This window comes from Staurois parvus, unplaced genomic scaffold (assembly GCF_062004578.1).
Source record: "Staurois parvus isolate SC_StPar_1 unplaced genomic scaffold, SC_StPar_1.0 ptg000235l, whole genome shotgun sequence".
Classification (NCBI taxonomy): domain Eukaryota; kingdom Metazoa; phylum Chordata; class Amphibia; order Anura; family Ranidae; genus Staurois; species Staurois parvus.
Genome location: NW_028318031.1, coordinates 3,819,337 through 3,843,952, shown reverse-complemented (window position 1 = coordinate 3,843,952; position 24,616 = coordinate 3,819,337). Strand labels below are relative to the sequence as shown.

Genomic DNA, 24,616 nt, shown 5'->3' with positions numbered 1-24,616 from the left:
AGACAGAAATCTAATTTTTTCTTTCCTAGATTTGTGAAAATTGTCAACTGTCAGATTATTCTTTTTGGCTGTGTTCCTGTTGCTGATTTTTCCTTGCTCCCTGTCCAGTGAAACCATTGTCATCAGGATAGGAAGTAAGCGGTACATCTCTCTAACAGAGCCCTGGATAGCAATATAAACCTGGCAGGAGTTTGATTTTTTTCTACATTTTATCCGGAACTTGGTGTTGCTCACCACTCAGTTGGAATGCTTTTGCTTGTCTCAGAGGTAAAGACTTTCTGTGTCCAACAGAATGTTGTTTCAAAGGCATGTGTCTGTTCAGTAGCTCAAAGTAAGATTTGAAAAAGGTCTGCCACCTCAAGATATGGTACTTTTTTATATTTTATAATATTTTATAAAATGTTGAATATGCAGAGAACTTCCTAAACCTGGGACGCGGAGAACATCCTAAACCTGGGACGCGGAGAACATCCTAAACCTGGGACGCGGAGAACATCCTAAACCTGGGACGCGGAGAACATCCTAAACCTGGGACGCGGAGAACATCCTAAACCTGGGACGCGGAGAACATCCTAAACCTGGGACGCGGAGAACTTCCTAAACCTGGGACGCGGAGAACTTCCTAAACCTGGGACGCGGAGAGCTTCCTAAACCTGGGACGCGGAGAGCTTCCTAAACCTGGGACGCGGAGAGCTTCCTAAACCTGGGACGCGGAGAGCTTCCTAAACCTGGGACGCGGAGAGCTTCCTAAACCTGGGACGCGGAGAGCTTCCTAAACCTGGGACGCGGAGAGCTTCCTAAACCTGGGACGCGGAGAGCTTCCTAAACCTGGGACGCGGAGAACTTCCTAAACCTGGCACGCGGAGAGCTTCCTAAACCTGGGACGCGGAGAACATCCTAAACCTGGGACGCGGAGAACATCCTAAACCTGGGACGCGGAGAACATCCTAAACCTGGGACGCGGAGAACATCCTAAACCTGGGACGCGGAGAACATCCTAAACCTGGGACGCGGAGAACATCCTAAACCTGGGACGCGGAGAACATCCTAAACCTGGGACGCGGAGAACTTCCTAAACCTGGGACGCGGAGAACTTCCTAAACCTGGGACGCGGAGAACTTCCTAAACCTGGGGCGCGGAGAACTTCCTAAACCTGGGACGCGGAGAACATCCTAAACCTGGGACGCGGAGAACATCCTAAACCTGGGACGCGGAGAACATCCTAAACCTGGGACGCGGAGAACATCCTAAACCTGGGACGCGGAGAACATCCTAAACCTGGGACGCGGAGAACATCCTAAACCTGGGACGCGGAGAATTTCCTAAACCTGGGACACACAGAATCTGGAGCAGCTGTGCACTGCAGTCAATCCGTTTTGTAACTTTCATTTTTCAAAGCCTAATTGATTAATTCACCTTTTAGGCTCTGTTCACACTTGTGTGACTTCAAAATCGTGCGATTTTCATTGTAAATTTACAGTGCGAATTGATGCAACTTTGGTGCAACATTGATTCAACTTTGGCTGAGTGCGACTGTGGCTTTTACCAAGGATGACTGTTTGGTGCACACGAGTCACATGTATAACATTAGGTGTGATTTTCATGCGACTTTGGAGGGTTTAAATTGAAGTCTGTGGCTCTCGGGGCGCATGAAAGTCAGATCAAAGTAGTGCAGGAACTACTTTCAAGTTGCTGTGAGTTGAAGTTGCACAGATATGAATAGTACTCATTGGGAAACATGGGGTGTGACTTGTCATGCGACTTTGTTCCCCAGAGTCGCATGACAAGTCTCACAAGTGTGAATGGGCTCTTACCAAAAAAAGCTGTCTGTGCAAGTAAGGGGCACCTGTAGATAAAAACAAAATGAAGTTTAAATAATGCACTTGCTAGAAATGTAGGCCATTTTCATACCTTCTAAACCCTGGCGGAAAAAGGCCCAGAGATGGCATCATCTTATTCTGCTTCGTTGCAATGATGTTGCTAAGACACTCCCAGCTGATTCAGACCCCCTCGCATGAGCGCTCACTTGCCTCTTGCAGTAGCTCTGAGCTTAGGGATGCTGAGATGGAGGAGAGTGCACCACACATGTGCAGAGATTAGAGAGCTCACTCCTGTAATGATGGATGTGAGCGGTAAAAGCTGGGAATGTCTTAGCAGCGTCCAAGCAACAAGGCAGAACTGAATAATGGCATCTCTGGGAGTTTTTCAGTCAAGCTTCTGGGGGCATGTAAAAGACCTTCTCCCTATAGCAAGGGCATTATACAGGAAACGCTTGCATAGATAGTTTTTGGTAAATATGAATTAACCCTCGAAACAAACTGAAGTTAGAAGTTGGTTACTATGCACAACTGCTTCAGATTCTAAAGTGTTACCAAACCCACAACAGTAAAATCAGTCTGCATGTGCAGTAAAGCATGCTGGTTATACTCACTGTGGAACCTAAGGGGTCAATCCTCTACATTGTGTAAAAAGGCTGTTTGATCCTGATTTTTCTGCTCCTCCTCTTGTTCAAATGTTCACGTCTTATCTCCTGATAAGACAGACTGAACCATAGCCATTCTGCACATACTCAGTTTAGTGTGTATTGCTAGAGAGGGTTTTTTTTTCCTTTGGAGAGTGGATAGGATCAGCACAGGGTCAATCAGCACTGTCCAGACAGAGGTCAGGGGTTCTGTATCCTCCTATAGCAGAAAGAAAACTCCTGCAAACTTTAACCAGTGCTCTGCTGAACACTGATAGAAGTCACAAGACTGCTCTAACTGCTGATGAGACAAGGTATTTAGCAATTTATATTTACTAAAATAATTGCACTTCCATGTTGTGTGTACTGTGGGAGACCAGATATAGTGAATGCAGGGTCCTGGGTTTAGTATCACTAAGTAAATTTCACCCTATATTATCAATTTAAACAGTTTTCATTTTGTGTTTTTAATAGTATATTATTTATATCTGATGCTTGGCACTGTAGGGTTTTTCTCCCTTGTTGATTTTATAGGCTGCGTCCAATGTGTTTTTTTTACAGGTAAATGTTTCTTTTTCAGACAATTGGGCTTTTCTATACGCTCAGCGCTTGGCTGTGAAGCAGAAGCTACCATTACATGTAGCTTTCTGCTTGGTTCCAAAGTTTTTAGAAGCCACAATACGTCATTATGGTTTTATGCTGAAGGGTCTTAAAGAAGTTGCTGAGGTACATTTATAAAACTCTACATGCTACTGTATTGGTACCATGGCTTTACCAGTAATCTGACCATTTCTCCATTCTAGGATTGTAAAGCGTTAAACATTCCTTTCCATTTGCTCATTGGTTATGCTAAGGATGTTCTTCCAGACTTTGTGAAGGAGCACAGCATTGGTGGAGTAGTAACGGACTTTGCTCCTCTTCGTGTCCCCATGCAGTGGGTGAAGGATGTCTCTGAACGCTTACCTAAAGATGTACCGCTAGTTCAGGTATAAAGTTTATAGTTCTACCTCAAGGGTTGTATAGCTTGACCCCAGTGTATCAAACAGGTGAATGCTAAGTCAGGAGGTTACTTGTATTCCTGAAACCCCTGAGCACTTGATGGAAAGTTCTTGCAAAGAAATAAAAAAAAGATTTAATCAAATGGCTTTAAGGCACCGTTTAGAAAAAAAACTGCTTGCTTGGCACTACTTTAAAGTGAATGCTTACATTCTAAAGCAGGGGTTTTCAAGCAGGGATCTATCATTCGATCTCTGCCATGTATTGAGAAGATTATGACCCCATCATGCTGCTGGCTCCACCGCCTCTCAGATCAGAGTAGCAATGCAAACACAAAGCTGAGGGAAGTCCTAGTTGCCTCCTTGGTTCTGACATGTCATATGATACAGTCAAGGGGAAACTTAGGAGGTCTTCCCTCATGCTGTTGGTTGCCTCTGCATTTGAGATTTGTGAGCACATTCCAGGAAGGGAGGCAGGAGAAATTTGTATTAGGAGCTTTTTTAGCTTGGGGAGAGACATTTATACTGGAGAGGGGTTATTTTTTGCTTGTGGAAAGATGTGTGATAATTTACACCTGACCTCTGCACAGTGTGTTATGTACTACTGATCTCTGAACTGTGCATTACATGCTACTAATCTTTGCTTTCCATACTTCTAAACTTTGTGTTTATTACTCTTGACCTGTGAAATCTGCATTAGTTACTACTGACCCCTACACTCTGCACTACTTACTCTTGATTTGCCTCCTTCTTTCTGTGTTACTTACTCCTGACCCATTACACTGTGTATTACATACTAATGACCTTACCAGTGACATCAGGAAACGTGTAGAACTTTCTTACAAATCTGTTATCTGACCATGCATGGTAAAGCAGTAGTCTCACTTAAAGTATAATTTTAGTGGTAAATCAAAAAACTCAAAAATTTGAGAGCAGAAAGGATTTTACTGCCAAAGAGACCTTGTATGTCTCCTCTGCAATGAAAACTTCTTGTGTACCTGCTAGAAAGTCTCTAAAGATTTTACACAGAGACATGCATCTCAGTATGTTTTGGTGTCTGGAACTTCTGGGCACGTGCGGGGCTAGCTAGTCAACACTGAAAATGTTTGTTCTTGGTCTGTGCAATGCATATTCATCAGCTTAACATTCTGAAATTCATTTATAGTGCATTCTACGTTGCACGGTGGTGGTGGTGGAGGCAGCAATGCAACACCATCATTCAAAGAATGAAAATGTCCCTTTTCCTCTTCTCAAATGCTCATCCTCAATGTTTTAGTTGGTTATGCACCTTCCCTGGTATGCATGCTGCCATAGGCCATGGCTTGAGTGGGCAATAGCAAATCTGGTCCTGATTACAGTGTAGCCAGCTGAACCCTATAACTAAATGTATGTTTCAGCACAGACCAATCTTTTAATTTTTTTTTATTTACAGGTAGATGCCCATAATATTGTGCCCTGCTGGATTGCCTCTATCAAACAAGAGTATGGAGCTCGAACCATACGCAAAAAAATACATGATCAACTTTCTCAGTTTCTCACTGAATTCCCTCCCGTTATCAAGCATCCGTATAATTCCATGTTTAAGGCAAAGGTTAATGCTTGTTTCCTTCATTTGTTTTCACTAACTGTGCAATAGTACTTTGTCCACTCTAACAGAAAGGTATACTGATGTGCAATGTTTTTTTACTGGTCAGCCTGTGGATTGGAAGGAGTGCTATGCCAGTTTGGAAGTGGATCGCACAGTCAAGGAAGTAGAATGGGCAAAACCTGGGTCAAAGGCAGGAGTGGACATGCTCCAATCATTTATAACACAACGCCTAAAGTCTTTTAACTCTGATCGAAACAACCCAAATCAGCAGGCTCTTAGTAATCTTTCACCTTGGTTCCACTTTGGTAAGTCATTGGAGAGGTGAAAAGTTAAATTCATCAGCAGCTCTGACTTTGCTCTGCTTTAAAGTGGTATTAAACTAAAAAATTGAATATATTGAAGCTTAACAGTCCTTAAGTGTGGTGACTGCATTTGTTTTATTTTTTTCCTTCTGTTTTCACCTGGTGATCTGGCCAGTAACACACTTCCTGTACTAGGGTGGCTCCACTCTATGGAGGAGAAACAGAGACATCTCTGGACAGCAGCATTGGAAATCCAGGGAGAGGGTAGAGTTAGATGCACTAACAGATTTAGATGGACTTGACTAACAAATTAAAGCCTGACATGTATTAGGCCCCTTTCACACGGGCATTCCGTATGTCCGTTTTTTGATCTGTCCGTTTATGGGTGAAAAACGGACACCAGTGTATTTCTATGGACTAGCGCAGCGTTTTTTCAACCACTGTGCCGCGGCACACTAGTGTGCCGTGAGATATTGTCTGGTGTGCCGTGGGAAAAATTGCAATTTCATCCGTAACATGTGGCCTCGGCTCACAAATAGACCAATCATTAGATTCAATGGGCAAACTACGGCCCGCGGGCCGTATACGGCCAGGCGGACCTTTTAATCCGGCCCGCGGAGCGTGATACTGTCAGGATGCTCTGTCCCCCTCGACGTATCTGCACATGTGCCGGAGATCGCCGATCGGCTGCTAATGCCTGAAACTGGGCAGATACGTCGAGGGGGACAGATCCTCATAGGAGACAGATTTTCATGCTACACCGGAACGGCGAGAGGAACGCGCGGAGCAAAGGTAAGTGAATTGACACAGGGGGGGCTTGGGGACTTAATATGGGGGATGAATTACTATGGGGGATGAATTACTATATGGGGGATGAATTACTATGGAGGATGAATTACTATGGGGGGTGAATTACTATGGGGGATGAATTACTATATGGGGGATTAATTACTATGGGGGATGAATTACTATATGGGGGATTAATTACTATGGGGGATGAATTACTATATGGGGGATGAATTACTATATGGGGGATGAATTACTATATGGGGGATGAATTACTATGGGGGATGAATTACTATGGGGGATGAATTACTATATGGGGGATGAATTACTATATGGGGGATGAATTACTATGGGGGATGAATTACTATGGGGGATGAATTACTATATGGGGGATGAATTACTATGGGGGAATATTACTATACTTACTATGGATGACACATACACATCATTCATCTACTCTTGGTCCGGCCCCCGGGTCCAATTATAAAATACTTTATTATTTCATAATAAAATAATTTCTTTGTGTTTGATTCCTATTCAAGAGAATTACTTTATATATAGTCAATATAGGCACAGAGGTAAATTTTTTTAACATTTTCTAATGGTGGTGTGCCTCGTGATTTTTTTCATGAAAAAAGTGTGCCTTTGCACAAAAAAGGTTGAAAAACACTGGACTAGCGGATGTACACAGATGATCATTTGTTTACATCCGTTTAATATCCACATCCGTTTTTTTGAACGGAAGAAAACCCTATTTTTCTTCCGTTTTTAAAAAAAAATGAAACATGTGAGAAACGGACCGAAAGCCGGACAGAAAACTGATGCAAACAGACGTAAACTGATCTGTTTTTTTTCTTGCCCGTGTGAAAGGGGTCTTAACCACATGCCGCCCAGCCACCGCATATAAACGGTGGCAGGGCGGCGCTCGTAGGCAAAAGCACGTTTTAAAACGGCTGCCTTCAAAACAGGTAGGGGGCGCGCGCGCGCCCGCCCTGCCTGTCCCGCTGGTGTCAGCAGCGGGTCTCCGCCGCCGGGTCAAAAACCGGCCGTTTTCCCGCGATGAGCGGTAATCACTGACACAGAGCAGGGCTGCATTGTTTACACACAGCCTGCTCTGTGACAGTTCGCCGACAAGCTGCAGAGGGAGAGAAGAGTTTCTCTCCCTCTATCAGCTCCCCCCTCCCTCCCCCCGTCCAGTACACACCCCTGCCCCCTAGTAAAACACTCCCCTCACACAGTAAACACTAAATATGTTAACCCCTTCCTCCCCAGTGACATTAGTACAGTTTCAGTGGTTTTTTTTCACTGATCACTGTATTGGTGTCACTGGGGATGTCAGTGACCCCAAGTCAGTCCCCCCCCCCCCAGTGTCAAAATGTCCGCCGCAGTCCCGCCATAAGTCGCTGGTCACCGCCATATGTCGCTGATTGCCGCTATATGTCGCTGATCAGCGCCATTATTAGTATAAATAAAAATTAAAAATCCCAGTATATTTCCCGCCATTTGTAAACGTTATAACTTTCACGTAAACCAATTAATTTACACGTATTGGGTTTTTTTTTAGCAAAGACATGTCGCAGAATGCATTTTGGCAGAAATTTATGACTAAATTTGATTTTTGCATTTTTTCTTTACTGGACATGTTTTATAGCAAAAAGTCCAAAATATTGTTTTTTTTTCCTCAAAATTGTCAGCCTTTTTTTTATAGCGCAAAGAATAAAAACCGCACAGGCAATCAAATACCACCAAAAGAAATCTCAATTTGTGGGGAAAAAAAGGATGTAAATTTCATTTATGTACCGTACTGCATGACCGCGCAATTGTCTGTTAAACTAGCGCAGCGCTGTATAGCAGAAAAATGGCGTAAATTGCAGTATTTATACCATAGATTGTAGACGCTATAACTTCCACACAAAGCAATCAATATACACTTATTGGGATTTTTTTTACCAAAAACATGGAGCAGAATACATTTTGGCCAAAATTTATAACCAACTTTGAGTTTACTATATTTTTTTGTAGCAGAAAGTAAAAAATATTGTTTTTCTTCAAAATTTTTGGCCTTTTTTTGTTTATAGCGTGAAAAATAAAAAGCGCACAGGTGATCAAATTACACCGAAAGAAAGCTCTATTTGTGTGAAAAAAGGGCGTAAATTTTGTTTGGGTGCAGCATTGCATGACCGCGCAATTATCAGTTGAATTAGTGCAGCGCCGAGTAGCAAAAAGAGGCCTGGTCATTAAGGGGGGTAAATCCTCAGGAGCTCAAGTGGTTAAGCAGTTACAACAACGTGTTTTTTTTTTTTGTTTTTTTTTTGGAAGGAGGCGAGATAATGGTTTTGCATAAATGAATGAAAGATGACCATTGTAAGCACCCCTGTCAGTGTTAAATGATTTGTCTAAACGCTGAGCACTACTTTTGCTGGACAGCTTAGTCTGCTAAAGTTGAAAAATAACAGATCAACCGATGAAAATTAAGGAAACAGACACTGAAAGGTGTTTTTTGTTTTTTTACCTTAATGCATTAAGGTAAAAAACAAACTGATATCAGAACTACTTTAAAGCTGCTGTCTTTTCATCCATCTATATAAAAAGCAACAGGGTAATGAATAGGACGGGATTGGCAGAATAGCTACTGCAGCACTGCTTGTCCTTCACCTTGGTAAGTCCAAGTAGTGACAGAGAAACACTGACTATTGACGAGGATTCAACAAGAAGCTTTATATTTCCAGTGTTTCCTAATGTTAATTTTAGGTGTGTGTGTGTTTTTTGTTTTTTCCAAACTAATCCAATTAGTAGAAGTATTGGTGAGGATGTGGTACTTGCTGATGTTCTGCTAGTAATGGACGTTGTTAGGCTCACATTAGGCAAAAATACTTGCTTTTCAGGCGCATGAAAAAATATGTTTGAAAGTAACATGTTTCCTGTTGTGTCTCAGGTCAGCTGTCTGTGCAGAGAGCAATTCTGGAGGTACAGAAGTATCGCAGCAAGTACAAAGAATCTGTGGACAGTTTTGTGGAGGAAGCCATAATCAGGAGAGAGCTGGCAGATAACTTCTGTTATTACAACAAGAGCTATGACACAGTGGAAGGTAAAATGTGATAAACACATTGGTTTTCTAAAGCTTTTTTGCTATTGCTGAAATGTTAGCTTCTCCAAAAGCATATAGTGGGACACGTAAGAAGCTAGAATAAACCACCACCACCTGAGGGCATTGATTAAGGCAACATGAAAAGGATTTCACAATTAAATCACTGTCTACCTTTTACCTCAGTTTTTTTGTGCTCTGAGAAGGTATGCTATTCTCGGGTGTGGAAATTTTTTTAAAAAACTACTTGTCCAGGGATTAAATCAATGTCCCAATCTATTTGTCCCTCATGACAATCTATGTAAAAAGGAGGGAGGAGCCTACATGCTGATGTCACACCGCCGCGTCTATATGATGGTCTGGCGGCCATCTTTGTAAGTGGATTACATTTGTTTTATGCTCCACGTGGATTCTTCTTTATATTTTAATAACATTTACTGCACCATAAGCGGTTTCCTTTTGGCTCTTTTATTGAGCTTTTTCCTTCAAGGTTGGGACATTTTGCTTTCGAGAATAGAGCCACTTTTTGGGGGAACCAACTGTCTTTGATGAATTGAAGCTGTGCATATCTTTTACCTGTATCTGGCGGTGAATAAGGTTGACCTGCTGGAGGATTTTCTTTCCAATTTTGAACGCGCATTTATTACTTGTTTCTGGTGAGTGCATTAGGAGGAAGAAATTGTCATGGATTCACTCATCACCTGATGTCATATTTCTTTATAATTTTTGGACACTATACATAAGAGATTGATTGTTTATATTATTTTGCTAATTATGCACTAATTATTTGCTCATGCAAGTCACCCATTGTTTTATCATTTTTCACGTCACCCATGTTATTCACTATAGCGCTGCACTCTTTTATTATACCCTCATGACAATCTACTTGTCCTGATAATTTTTTTTTTTTTAACTAAAACCATATTTAAATCCAAGGTGATTTTAAGATTGTCTGGGGCTTTTAACAACAAAAGGAGCTTTATGGCGACTGAAATGTGTAATAATTTTAACATTGCACTGTTTATCTTCTCCTCTCCTCCCTGCCTGTCTCCAGCACTGCACCCGGGGACTAGCAGGAAAGGGAGAGACCTTGCAGTGTAATGAGTGACACTTTTAAAGCCCCTTATCCATATAGGTCATCAGTATAGTGTTACGCTTCTCTGTATGGCAATCCCATTGACGTGTCTGGGGTTTGGCAGTTGCCAGGAGAATGATACTTGCCTGACTGCATTGCCAAGTGTAAAGTTTAGTGGAGGGGGGATTATTTTATGGGGTTGTTTTTCAGGGGTTGGGCTTAGCCCCTTAGTTCAAGTGAATATCTTGGTATGCTAACACTCTTAAGGTGTAGGCATACCAAGACATTTTGGACACTAGTGCACAAAGCAAGGCCCATAAAGATATGGGTAAGCGAGTTTTGGGTGGAGGAACGTGACTGGTCTGCACAGAGTCCTGACCTCAACCTGATAGAACACCTTTGGGATGAATTAGAGCGGAGACTGTGAGCCAGGCCTTCTCGTTTGACATCAGTGCCCGACCACACAAATGTGCATCTGGAAGAATGGTCAAACATTCCCATAGACACACTTCTAAACCTTGTGGACAGCCTTCCCAGAAGAGTTGAAGCTGTTATAGCTGCAAGGGGTGGGCCAACTCATTATTGAACCCTATGGACTAAGACTGGGATGCCATGAAAGTTCATATATTGTGTATATTTCATATGTTTTTACAATCTTCAGTCATATACTTATGTAAATTAACCCATGCAAGGAATGTTCTTTAACCTGCTACTTACTATTTTGATAACCTACTTCAAGTGGAACTTTAGTCATAAAATTAAGTCTTGCTAGATCACTTTAGGCGGGCCCCTTTTTCAGGTATTGCTATGTCAGACATTAAAAATAAGTATCTATACTGTTTAAAATCCCGTAATACACCATTTCACCCTGCTCTGCACATGCTCAGTTGCCCTCCATTTTTAGCCACTGTGCCAAATTTGTAGAGGCCGATCTGTTGAGAGTTTAGAGATTAAGGGCTCGTTTAAACATACGTGCGTGAAAACTGATGGAAACAGACAAGCAGATTTCACTTGCAGAGACATCGGTTTACATCCGTTTTATGCACATTCGAATGAGTTTTATACACGTTGCAGATTCCTGTGCAGAAAAAAATCTGCACGTGATATTAGTGTTGTGAACAGGGCACATAGAAAACAATTGATTTTGTTGTGCCCTTGCAGAATGCATGCAGAAAAACTGACGTCTCTGCTCCATGGTGTGAATGAGCCCTAAAGCGGAACTGAACCTATCAATTTAATAGTTTCAAAGACCGTACCATGCCCAGCACATGCAAGGAATACTAACTGTTGCCTTTGCTTGTGTTCTCAACCAAACTGTCAAACCATCAAATGACTGGTGTACAGTAATTGATCAAAAGGGCAGCACCATGGCAGTTGCAGATCAAACAGGTGGCAGCTTCCTTGGCTAAAAAGGATAGGAAAGTTTAGTTATGTTTTAACTGCTGCTCAGGGATCTGGGCTTCAACAAAATGGCAGCCTCCAGTAAGAAGAAACATAAACAATGCTGGAGGCAATTTAGAGCACACACTAAATTTTGTAGCATAATTATTCATGTGCAATGTATGTTCCTTACTAAAGAACATTATTTATCAATTATTATGAGTAAAGATGCACTGCGTAAGGATGTTTACTAATCTGTATATTAACATGCCAAATTCATCATTGCTAAGGTGCTTACGACTGGGCAAAGAACACGCTAAAAGTTCATGAAAAAGACAAAAGAACTCATATATACAGCCTGGAAAAACTGGAAAGTGGGAAGACTCATGATCCATTGTGGAATGCAGCACAGGTATTGAATTGTAGGATAAGTTCAAAAGAACCCTATATGGGTTGTAGAATGTTGGTATAAGAGATCTAAGCTAACAGTACAGCCTGTCCCTTAGGTGCATAAAATCCCTTGCCTCTTTAGGCTCTGCACTGCTGTGCCTTACTCCATGGCACGATATTTTGAACGGCATTGACCTCCAGCTGAAATTCTGAAAAATTAGCTTTCTTTTTTTTTTCTGTGGTTACAGAATGGGGTTATTAGGCCATTGCCTAACCCCAAACTTGGAGGACCACCACACCCCTATTTGTCTGGGTCATTTATGGAGACCCCACCAGCAGAGATAACCCCACTGATAGATATACTACTGCTGATACAGCTTTCAGCATCGGTGTGCTGCCAACTCTATTTTGTGAATAATATGTATATTGTGTATAGAGAGCTGTAGGTGCATGCAAAGTTGGACCACCTGATTTTTGTATAAACAGGATTTTGTACTTGCTGTAAATTCCATTTCTTGAAGTTTATTAAGGGACACAGGATTCGGTTAATCTGAGACATTTGGGTTATATTGCTGCCAGTAGGATGATTTGGACAGGTAAAACCCCTCCTGCTCTCAGCATGCTTCAATTTTGTAGAAAAGCAGTATTTAGCAGTTTTCGAGTGCTCTGCCCTCTACAGCTGGCTGCTGACTGACACAGGAGATCACGTGACCAGACCGGAGCAGCATGAGAATAGGTAAGTATGCACATTTTTCATACACAGGTTAAGGTGATTCTAAAGGTGTTTTTTTTTTTTTTTTTTTTTTTTTTTTTTTTTTTTTTTTTTACTTACCTGCTGTGTGCAGTGGTTTTGCACAGAGCAGCCCGGAGCCTCCTCCTCTCGGGTCCCCCGTAGGCTCTCCTGTCCCCTCCTTCCTGTCGGGTGCCTCCACAGCAAGCATCTTGCTATGGGGGCACCCATTGCTCCCTGTGTCCATACACACATGGAGCCGTGGCTCGGTACCGCTCCCTCTCTCTTCTCATTGGCTCACTGGCTGTGATTGACAGCAGTGATAGCCAATGGCTTCCGCTTCTATCTCAGCCAATGAGAAGAGGGAGTCCTGGCATAGCCGAGACTCCATTGCACATCGCTGAAATGAGTCGGGGGGGGTGATCATTAGGGGGGGCTAGGGGGAATGCTGCACAGAGAAAGTTTTTTACCTTCAGGCATAGATACTTCTGGCTAGTAAGGGTGAATTGACACCAAAGCGCAGAGCAACTGGAGTGATTCGCTGTTCTAGCTGTTCTACATTTCCAGCTGCACTAGGGGGCAGTATTATGTGCATTTCAGCGCATCACACGGCTCCCCCACTTTTTTTTTTTTTTCTTCTTTTGAATAAACTTTATGTGAAGTGTACAAAATGTACACTTCATTCACTGTAATGTTGGGCAGCATGATGTGCTTCGCTGCCTGATATTGCAGTGCACTTTACCGCAGCATGGTGCAGCTCTAGGCTGTGTTGCAGTGTGAATGAAACACATAGGAAACAATTGTTTTCTATGTGTCCCTGCAGTGAGAGACGTTTTACAATGCAGTAAAATGTCTGTCACCGCATATAGTGTGAATTGGCCTTAAATCTCCTGATCCAGCAATTAGCTTCCCTACATAGATTCACACAGGAAAGGCCTATTTTGAATTAATTGAAGGTTCTCATTTCAAATGAAGCCCTGGTGAAGATGAAGTTTTCTCTGACCCCCAGAATATGTCAGCTGTTTTTTTTTTTTTTTTTGTGGAGACCAATAAATGCATTTGATTTAGACTATTTTTTGTTTGGCATGTCACTCCTTCCTTTCCGATAGATGAGGCTGGATTTTCAGAGGAGGTTCAAGGCTTTTGGTGATCCTGGGCCCCTTAGGCCTGGCTTTGGAGTAAGAGACCTGGGAGAAACAAATCGAAATCCTTTTCGCTTCAAAGACAGAATATTTTTGAGGCTTGGGTTTGGGATACATGAGTATTCTTGCTACCAGTGATGTTTTTATGAAATTATCAAGCAAACCTAAAATAGATGTTCACCATCAAAAGGCATTTACAACCAATGTGTTTTACATTGCTGTTCTGCAGACTGAAATTTTGACCACAAAAATCTCTTTATTTTTAAAGACAAGAGATTTGTATGGGAGAGAAGACTAATAATATCAGCTAGACTGTTAATACCGTAATGTAGGGCTAAAAGCTCTAAGTGGTCTAAAATCAAAGGGTCCATAAGGACTGTAGTTGGATCATTCACAATTGTTGGAGTATAGTTCCCTGTGGTCTGACAGACCAACATTACAGCTATAGCAGCTTACATGGCAGGATCTGCTAGTGAAAATATGGATTTGGAAAGGGCTTCTATTTGTTTATTAGTGAGATCTTTAAACACTGGAACATCCTACATAAGTACAGTTAGTCTTTTGTTAAGGTGGATATTTCCAGATCTACAGTGGAGGCAGCCTACTTTTTTAGGAAACCCTTATCAAATGGATATAATCTGCAAATCATTTTAGAGGAGTAAATAGTCAGGAACAGAGCTATACACTATGGATATTTGATACTGTCACATCTGCAGTAGAAGGCTCGCTTTAGAAATGTCAGAGAATCTGTAGAAGACCTGGAACTACACTTACAACTCCTGCATCCAGAGTCAGCAGCCATATTTGGAAGTTGCCCCATAATATATAGCACAACTGCAGAGAAGCAAAAGAGGGGGTAACACATGACGGAGCTATAGGAAACTCAGGAGTGAGTTTACTGAAGCAGAGAAAAATATACAGACTATCGGTGTCAGATTCTTTAGAGGGGACACTGCAGACCTACCTGGTCAATGGAGGTGGCAACAAGGAATTATCACAGTGTGAACATCACGTCAAATAGAAACGCTGAATAGAATAAGCTGTACTGCTGGTGATGCTATCCAAGGCTGGTGCTCATGGCTGGGATGTGCAGTCCCTCAATACTTTAAATGTAGCCAGAAACTTGATGGACTCAAACGTTGAAAATCTTTATTAGCTACTGTAGTAGAGGGCAGAAATAGTTTGTTGAGGTTAACAGTGTAAAGCAGTCAGCTTGTCTGCTTAATTGATTTATGAGTTCCTGTGCCCTACAGGGAATAGGAGATGAGGTTGATCTCCACAGGAAGCACAGACAGCATGGTGTCCTGTACCTGGATAAAGTCGAACGCCCGGCATCGGACATTGGATGCTTAAGTCTTGGCTGCATTCAAAGTACAATATAATATCCTTATGCTGGCAGAAAGTGGCAGTCTGTTCAGAGCTTACTTCAGTGATGGCCATAGGAGCTCATGGCTGCAAGTCTTAGGAAATTAGAAAATGCATGGAACTGCTGAAACAGACTTTGCTTTCTGCACTGCTGGTTGGCTTTCTGGACACTGGGACTTTACTCTGGGATTCCTGACCTGTGTGTTGGACTTATCCCTTGCTACACTATACTCTGGTCTGTCCATATCCCTGCCCTGTGGGTTGTCTACATTCCCCTTGCCTTACCATCCAGTGGCCCTGTGTATTGGTTCCCTGTTTTGCTGGGCCATTTAACATGGACTAACTGTGTGCTATTACATTGCTACCCAGTGGACTATTTTGTTGTACTGTGTCTTGTTACTCCTACTGTGCCTTCATGTTCTCCAATAAACGCCGTATGTTGTGTTTCGTATAATCTGCCTCCGTCTGCTTTCTCTGTACTCCTAGTTCATCACTGCTACACAAGTACATCCAGTAAGAAAACAGTAACGTGTTTCAGCGACTGTGGCGTTACACATAGCATGTCACGCAGATAGGAGCAGAGGTGGAAAGAAGCTACCTCAAGCTGAAAGTAAATGGCAAGAGAGCACTGACAGAATAGGGGAGTAAATGTGGCATTTAATGCTACCAACAAGGCAGTAGCTTCCTCAGCCAATATGGTGTACTCATTTAGAATCCTCACAGACCTGGTTACACCAGAGGCTGTGCCATAGCTTTGCACCTTGAAAGTGCACTGTGGCTAACCTAAAACCGTACCCAAAGATCTGGAAAGTGCCATTGGTAGAGCTCAGTGCCCAAAGGACATATTCCAGGCTGGCCCCACAATTTTGGTTCAGTGGGGTCTTGGTATTGTCTCCAAGACAGTTCTGAGGATTAGCTTATCTAGATGGCTGCATAAAGAACGCTGCTGAGAAGATGTTAGCTGCTATCTTGATTGAAGAAAAAAAATCTTGATAAAATAAAGAAACCGAGATAGCTAGTAAAAAATGAGGTATATTTTCTCAATAGAGAAAAGACGATCAACCTCCTAAGAGGAAAATGAAAGCATGCTGGGAGTGAGATATGTTATCCCTGGCTGGCCAGAGGCATTTTTGTATGTTGGTGTCCAAATACTCCTGAAGGCAGTAGTGTAACCCAATTGTTTCAGATAAACCAAATCCTGTGTCTCTTAATGAACAATGAAGAAATTATTAGTTTGCATAGAATTGGGGGAAATTAACAAGTTTTCCTGAAGACCGTACTACTTTGACCAGTTTGTGCATAACTTCTGTTTTACACATGTATTCTTAATTGAGTGTGCAGTACAGACACTGCACTGGCACCAATACCACGTTAACCAGTACAAGATGAATTATTGCTTTAGCAGTGTGTGTGGTTTGTTTAAGTAATGTATGTATGAGCCCTAAATGGGAATCCATATGCTGACCTTTTTATAGATCAATATATGCAGAAGCTTTTCAGAGCATTCAGTGCTTTAAAAGTAAACATTTACACAAACTGTGGTATTCGTATGCATTAAGGTTATTTAATCTTGTGCAGAATAGTTGTTCATGTATTTAACACTGATCAGAGTGCTTGGGATTTTTCAGGTGGGCAACAGTTGCTTGTTAGCAGCTAACTGTTGTGTTTCAGTGTCTCATGAATTAAAATGTTGTATGTTGAATGATGTGCGGGTTTTTTTTGTTTTTTAAACAGTTGCAGATGGTTCACGAAGGAAAGATGCACGGCTTCCTTCGTATGTATTGGGCTAAGAAAATCCTTGAGTGGACTAATTCTCCAGGGGAGGCTCTTAAATTTGCCATTTATCTTAATGATCGGTATGAACTGGATGGGCGGGACCCTAATGGATATGTAGGTGAGAATGTAGAGTTTATTCTTTAAAGTTTACAGTCTTATATATATTTATATATGTATATATTCTGGTTGGTACGTCTGAATTTTACGTGCTGTCTATGCACCATTAAGGGGATTTCCCCATACTTCCTGTCCTCTGACACCCATTTCCTGTACAGGAAGCAAGAGGAAAGCTCTTTAATAAGGTGCAATGACAGGGATTATAAATCTCCCCCCAATCCCTGTTTGAATTTTGTATTGCTGTCTTTGTCCCTGGTAGGAAGATTTCTCTTTTCATGTTATGACATACAGTAAATTTAAAAAGATGAAGAAAAAATAAGGGAACCACACCAAAAGGGGCAAAGACAGCAGGAAAAAACAATAAAACTAAAGGCTGGATTTCAGCTGAATAAGATGTACTTTAACTGTAATATTCTTTTCTCGGAGTCCATTGAGGAACATAGGATGTCTTTCACCTTCGGTTTATACTGCCACCAGATACACACAGATGGGTGGAACTTCAATGGACTACAAAATAGGATTTTAGAGTGAGCACAAAAATCCTATTTTTTTTCTCGTCCACAGTTCTGGCTGAGTTAAAACGCAGAAACTACCTTTTTAAGCAAGAAGAAATTCCTAGATCTCAAATCCACCTTCTCCCTATGCAAAACCAAAAAGGGTTCCTTGAAAGGTAAAGCCACCAGTTCAGATACTCACAGAGGTGATGGCTACATTGCAAATCACCTTGTGGGTGAGTGTTTAGAGAAATTTCTCAAAGGGTAGTTTCTGAGAGAACCAGATTTAGATCCCACAAAGTCACCGCAGAACAAGCAGGTGGGAGTGAGAGGCCAATGGCCCCAAACAGGATAGAAAGGGCAGACAGCTGACCTTCAATATTGCTGTTAGTCAAATGCTGGTCCAGACCCAGATGCGGAGAGCAAAACTTTCTCCCCATGGAGAAACATGATATAGATAGACCTTGTGGGAAGTAGCCTAGAATTCTAGGAATCACCAACTCAGAGATACCTCTGTCCCTCGGTACTTCGGCGTCAACAGCCCTGCCTGTAGAACCAGGGACCATGAAACTGAATGGTAAATTGCTCCATGGGCCAGAAGATCTGGATGATTTGTCTCACTATTTGTTCTGTGCTTTCTGAAGGTATCAGCGCCTACAACCTGGAATTTTGTTGTCTTCTGCTCATAATGTCTAGTAAGTCTAGGAGTCTTTCCTAGCCTAGGCGAATCTTGTCTGCCAGGGTCTCTACTAAAGTCACACGGAACTTTGCAGCCCAATTCACCCATTTCATAGATGGCTTCGACCAAAGAGGCTTATGGACTGCATTCAAAGAGCATCTAGCCAGCTTGCTCTTTGAAGGATAACGTCTTTGGATCAGCTCTCTCACTTTCCATTTCTATACTCCTGTAGCATACATGGCTAGGCCTCCAAAACTTGGCTCTCTGGGCACCTGCTAAACCCTCATAAAAACCTTCATCAGCCCCCATTTTCTAAAGTAGAGGGGTGTTTATTAATCTTTGCAGACACCCGAATAGCTTTCCCTTTAGGTGTTGAGTGTGATATTCCAAGGATACAAACTGAACCTTCGTTACCCACTTTCTCTTTGGCCCCTAACCTTCTTGTGTCACCGGACAAAATAGCACACCTACCTGTATTATTTTGGAGTCACCATGACCCCAGTCAGTCAGGATGCGTACCTACAGGTCCAAGTGCTTCCAACTCTCTAATTTTTCAGTCTTTACCCTGCACTCCCAGTTGTTCACCAAGGTGCTGGCTCCAGTGTTGGTCATAGTGTGTTGTCATGGCAGCCTCCAGTGAAGGACACAGTCGGCGTGGGCTTTTTTGGACACTCAGACTAGTTTTCTTCCCTAGAAGATTCTTCAGGCTGTCTAGTTTCACATCCTTGTCCATCGGTCCAGGAGTTGTCCACCTCTGTTGTATGAAAGTCAGGGGTCTGTGGGTACAGCTCTTTGAGGTAGTCCCTCTACTCCAATCTTAACCCAGCCTGTCTCAGCTCTACACTCTGGTCTGGTGGGAAAACTTGGTTTATTAACAGCCCAAATTATCTATCCCTGAGTATTAGGTAGTTCCTGGGCTGATGGATTAGTCCTGAAGTTTGATAGTCTGCAGAATCTATCTTTCCCACCTACTGAAAAACCTTATCTCTGGACATCATCATATCAGGCTGGAGAGGAGGCATGGGCAACCTGCCAGGTTGGGAGGGGGTCCATTATCGTCCGTATTCTCTTCTATCAGTCTGCATCCTGGGGATTTAGGCAATATGATTGTTTTTCATCCCTGGATCATTTCCTTGACAGATCATCTGATCTTGATTCAGTAGAATATCACAGAGGTGCTGTGCCTCAACAGTTAGGGGGAAACAGAAGACATGTGGAGGGCAGACATAAACCTCTTGATATCATGGATCAGCACTGTACTCAACAGGTTCATTTTTCAGATGCAGAAATCTTCTAGTGGTAGCCATGGATGCTGTGGTCACTTTGTGGGATCTTCTTGCCCGAAACTAGGCTTTTCCACCTTCTCCATTTCTTCTACTTCTGCTTCACAGACTCCAAATGAAGGGGTTTTGGGCAATATTCATTGCTCTGGATTGCCCCATATGAATGTTCTTCGCTGACCTGGTCAGTTTCCTGAATGTTGCTTTTGTGGACTCCTAACCATTCTTGGATTTAGGGTGTCAGGAGCATCTCTAAATCTGTGACGCTTTAGTGCTAGGATGGATTTCCAGCATGATGCTTTGTCCTAGAGGTGGCATTTTCTACCGGCAAACGGGACTAGAGCTTCAAAAATGATCAATATTCCTCCTGCGCTATAAATGGTAAAAGGAGCTAAACCTAAAAAGCTGCCAGCACTCTCCTGCTGATACCTAATACAGTGTAAACATAAATTAATAAATAGTGTGGCGCTCTAAAAATGAATACATAAATATATGTATATAAACATAACCATTTGTACTACGTGACCAAATAAATATGTGACCAATTCATATAGTGAATTAATTGTAGTATATCCAAAAAAAAAAAATATATATATATTGATAAAAATAAATACCTCAAGTGATTTCAACAATAAACCTAGTATCCCCAGGTTATGTTGTTACATAACAAGCATACCATACAGTGATCATATATAATTAAATCCTGTATAAAGTGACCAACGTGCTAAAGTGCCAAAAAAATGTGCTAAAACATATATTTCAATTCTTGAATATTCTTAGAACACTCAGTCCTTCAAGTGATATCCAAATCATGCGATGTGTAGTGATAAAAATAGTGATTTGTGCCAAAAAACTCCTCTCCTACAGGTGGCTAGATTGCCTCCTCACCTCCTCCTGGTGACCACTAAGGGCCAGCAGGCTTGCAGGATCACCCTGGATCCTTATTCCACACCAGACCAGCAGCTCCTCTCCTTCTTTATTTATGTGAGACTCCCGTCTCTCTCCCTCCACCAGGATTCTGAAGGACAATGACTCACCAGTCCAGTGAGCCAGAAGAAAAAATGCCCTCTAAGTGCAGTAATTAATGACTCCTTTATTTTCCAAAAAGTAAAGAGCGACAACACTCACATTTTCTGTCAGTCCACCCTCCTCACGGATGTGTGGGTGTACTCCATGTGCCTGGGACTTCCTAGGTGTAGTAAGATGGCGTCTCACGCCGGAAATACGTCACCGCGCACCGGAAACTGCTGACTCGCGAACCTACGCGTTACGTCACTGACAACTCGTGACTTCCTCGGGGTATCTCGAGGAAGTCACGAGTTGTCAGTGACGTAACGCGTAGGTTCGCGAGTCAGCAGTTTCCGGTGCGCGGTGACGTATTTCCGTCGTGAGACGCCATCTTACTACACCTAGGAAGTCCCAGGCACATGGAGTACACCCACACATCCGTGAGGAGGGTGGATTGACAGAAAATGTGAGTGTTGTCGCTCTTTACTTTTTGGAAAATAAAGGAGTCATTAATTACTGCACTTAGAGGGCATTTTTTCTTCTGGCTCACTGGACTGGTGAGTCATTGTCCTTCAGAATCCTGGTGGAGGGAGAGAGACGGGAGTCTCACATAAATAAAGGAGAGGAGCTGCTGGTCTGGTGTGGAATAAGGATCCAGGGTGATCCTGCAAGCCTGCTGGCCCTTAGTGGTCACCAGGAGGAGGTGAGGAGGCAATCTAGCCACCTGTAGGAGAGGAGTTTTTTGGCACAAATCACTATTTTTATCACTACACATCGCATGATTTGGATATCACTTGAAGGACTGAGTGTTCTAAGAATATTCAAGAATTGAAATATATGTTTTAGCACATTTTTTTGGCACTTTAGCACGTTGGTCACTTTATACAGGATTTAATTATATATGATCACTGTATGGTATGCTTGTTATGTAACAACATAACCTGGGGATACTAGGTTTATTGTTGAAATCACTTGAGGTATTTATTTTTATCAATATATATATATATATTTTTTTTTGGATATACTACAATTAATTCACTATATGAATTGGTCACATATTTATTTGGTCACGTAGTACAAATGGTTATGTTTATATACATATATTTATGTATTCATTTTTAGAGCGCCACACTATTTATTAATTTATGTTTACACTGTATTAGGGACTAGAGCTTCGTTTTCAACACTTTTAGGTCTCGGTTTTCCTTAGCTATATTTGGCTAAGTATACTAACATTTATTCCTTTTCTTAGTCCTCATGCACGCTATAGCTCAAAAAAGCTGCTTCTAGAAGTGTTTGGGGTTTTTTTTTTTTTCATTGCCTGTAAACTCTCCTCTATGTTAGCCTATGTGTCCATGCACACTATAGTTGTTTTCAGTTTAGTGGCAGGGGAGTTTAACATTAAAAAAAGGCTTTTTGTTTTTTTTTTCTGCCTCTGAAATAAATGCTTAAAACAGCTCAAACGCCTGTAGGAGCATCTTCTTTAAGCTGCACTATACATGAGACCTTAAAATTGCTGCTAAACTCCTGTAGGAGTAAAAGACGTCTTTAAGCTTACAGTCTACATGAGGCCTTAACAATCCTTGTATGAGAAGATCCCATGTACCTTACCTTGGTTTTCTCTTGTGAATCAATAGGAATCTAATCCGTTATCCATGCGTGTTAAGCTATACTGTTTTGTTTTTTTTTTCTGGTAGTCATCACCTCTGTAAAGTGAGTTTCTAACCGGACAGCCTTTCCATGCATGGAATCTGTGGTGTAACGCCTAGGCCAGTTTTTGGTTCTCTTCCTCAACCAGGACATTGTTCTTCTCACCCTCTATCTGTCTTAAGCTCTTTTAGTGTAGTGTCTTCCTTGTTAAACTATGGTTTAATCAGCCACTGATTCCTTTTTTGGTTTGGGCCCTGTACAGTGATTCGGTATTTCGCTCCACCATTCTGGGTAGTTCAAGTAGACCAGCTGCAAGCTTATATTCTTTGAATAGTTGTTTTTCTCCTTTTCACTGGTAATACATCACTGGCTGTTCTCACATTTGTGCTACTAGGTGGTGGTGTAACTACCACTGATGCCAGCTTCTAGCATCATGTGGTTGTTCAGCTGGTTGGGTTTTTGTTTGTGTTTTTTGTTTGTTTTTGTTTTTTTGCTTTTGGACATCCTGAAGGTGAAAGACTTACTGGGGTTTATTTACTAAAGCTTGGTTTCTATGCAGAAGGGAGTCTGATTTTGGACTGTCCAGCTTTAGTAAATAAACCCCACTGTGTCATCTTCAATGGATAGAAAAATAAATAAGGGGAATACAAAAATCCCATTTGTAGTTTTTTATTGTTTTAAAATGACCTTTTCAGCTCAATGTTGCTAAAAGCGGTGGTTGAGTTTTATGATTTACCATATTTCACTATTAATTAAAACTTTTCTTCATCAGGCTGTATGTGGTCGATTTGTGGAATCCATGATCAGGGCTGGGCAGAGAGGGCTGTTTTTGGCAAAATCCGATACATGAACTATCAAGGGTGCAAGAGGAAATTTGATGTGGCTCAATTTGAACGACGCTATCATCCCAAGAACTTTGCTTAATACCCTAAATGTAAAATATCACACGTTTATAATCATACTCAGGACAATAGCAGGCAAAGATTATTTGCTTTAATGTTGGGGAGCACACTGCCTTCTTCTTTATACAATACTGTTCATGTTCCTTAGAAGCAGTATCTTTGAACAAGAGGTCCTGCTACAAAATTTAAAGTGCATTTCCTGTGTTACATGTTGGAATTTCCACAATGCCTTACCTGTTGGCATTAAAAAAAGTTTTTGTAATATTAAATATACAAGATTAGGAATGTACACAGTACATCTACTTTTTGGAGTGCACATATGAAATTTTTATAAATCTTTTTACATGTTGTCTGTTACAATGTACAGTATAATTAATAACCTGTTTGTACTTTTCTACTTGACAGTTCTGCTTGTTGCAAAGCATTAAATTTTATTTTTTTTTTCTTTTCCATGGTTTGTATTAATGGGAACTATCTAAAAATCATATGTAGTCTTACTTGAATCTTGGCGTCCTTTATTCCAGATCTGTACAATCCAGTATGAAATAACTTCTGCCCTTGGTGTTTAAAAAAAAAAAAAAAAAAAGTCACTGCTTTTCTTCTTGTGCAGGGTGACTGGTCTTGTATCTGTCCCCTCCTGTGGTTTTCTGCAGACAGGCTGGGTCCCTCCCCCAGCTTTGCTCAAGCTATGTACAGCACAGTGATGATATCACCTCTTTTACTAGGAACTATCTGAATTTACAACAGCAGTTTGTGCACAAAGTGGATTTTATACTTTAAACATGAATGCCATATATATATTGTTCAAAAAGGTATAACCACTTGCCCTCCTAAGGATTTACCCCCCTTCCTGACCAGGCCATTTTTTTGCGTTATGGTGCTGCGTTACTTTAACTGACAACTACGCAGTCATGCAACACTGCACCCAAATTAAATGTACGTCCTTTTTTTTCCCCTACAAATTGAACTTTTTTTTGGTTGTTTTTGATCGCCTGTGCATTTTTTATTTTTTTCGCTATAAAAAAACAGACCGACAATTTGGAGAAAAAAAACAATATTTTTGACGTTTTGCTATTAAACATGTCCAGTAAAAAATCTAATTTCGTCATAAATTTATGCCAAAATGTATTCTGCGACATGTTTTTGCTACAAAAAAAAAATCCCAATATGTGTATATTAATTGGTTTACGTGAAAGTTATAGCGTTTACAAATGGTGGTATATATACTGGGATTTTTTTTTTTTTTTTACTAGTAATGGTGGTGATCAGCGACTTAAAGCAGGACTGCTGCGGACTTTCTGATACTGGGGGGAACTGACTTGTCACTGACATCTCCAGTGACACCAATACAACGATCAGTGCTAAAAAAAAATGCACCGGCACTTTACTAATGGCAGTAGACGGGCAAGGG

At 41.5% G+C, this 24,616-nt stretch overlaps 1 protein-coding gene across 1 annotated transcript in view; it reads left to right on the top strand.

Annotated features, from left to right (window-relative positions):
- Positions 1-23,655, top strand: part of LOC149460088 (deoxyribodipyrimidine photo-lyase-like) — a 37,953-nt gene extending 14,298 nt beyond the window's left edge. The window contains exons 3-10 of the mRNA XM_089680109.1: positions 3,042-3,187; positions 3,265-3,447; positions 4,889-5,047; positions 5,151-5,349; positions 9,068-9,220; positions 11,963-12,084; positions 17,034-17,193; positions 23,076-23,655. Of these exons, the coding sequence (XP_089536235.1) occupies positions 3,042-3,187; positions 3,265-3,447; positions 4,889-5,047; positions 5,151-5,349; positions 9,068-9,220; positions 11,963-12,084; positions 17,034-17,193; positions 23,076-23,227 (1,274 nt within the window). The 3' untranslated portion in view covers positions 23,228-23,655. The remainder of the gene's footprint in view (positions 1-3,041; positions 3,188-3,264; positions 3,448-4,888; positions 5,048-5,150; positions 5,350-9,067; positions 9,221-11,962; positions 12,085-17,033; positions 17,194-23,075) is intronic.
- Positions 23,656-24,616: the final 961 nt, after the last annotated feature.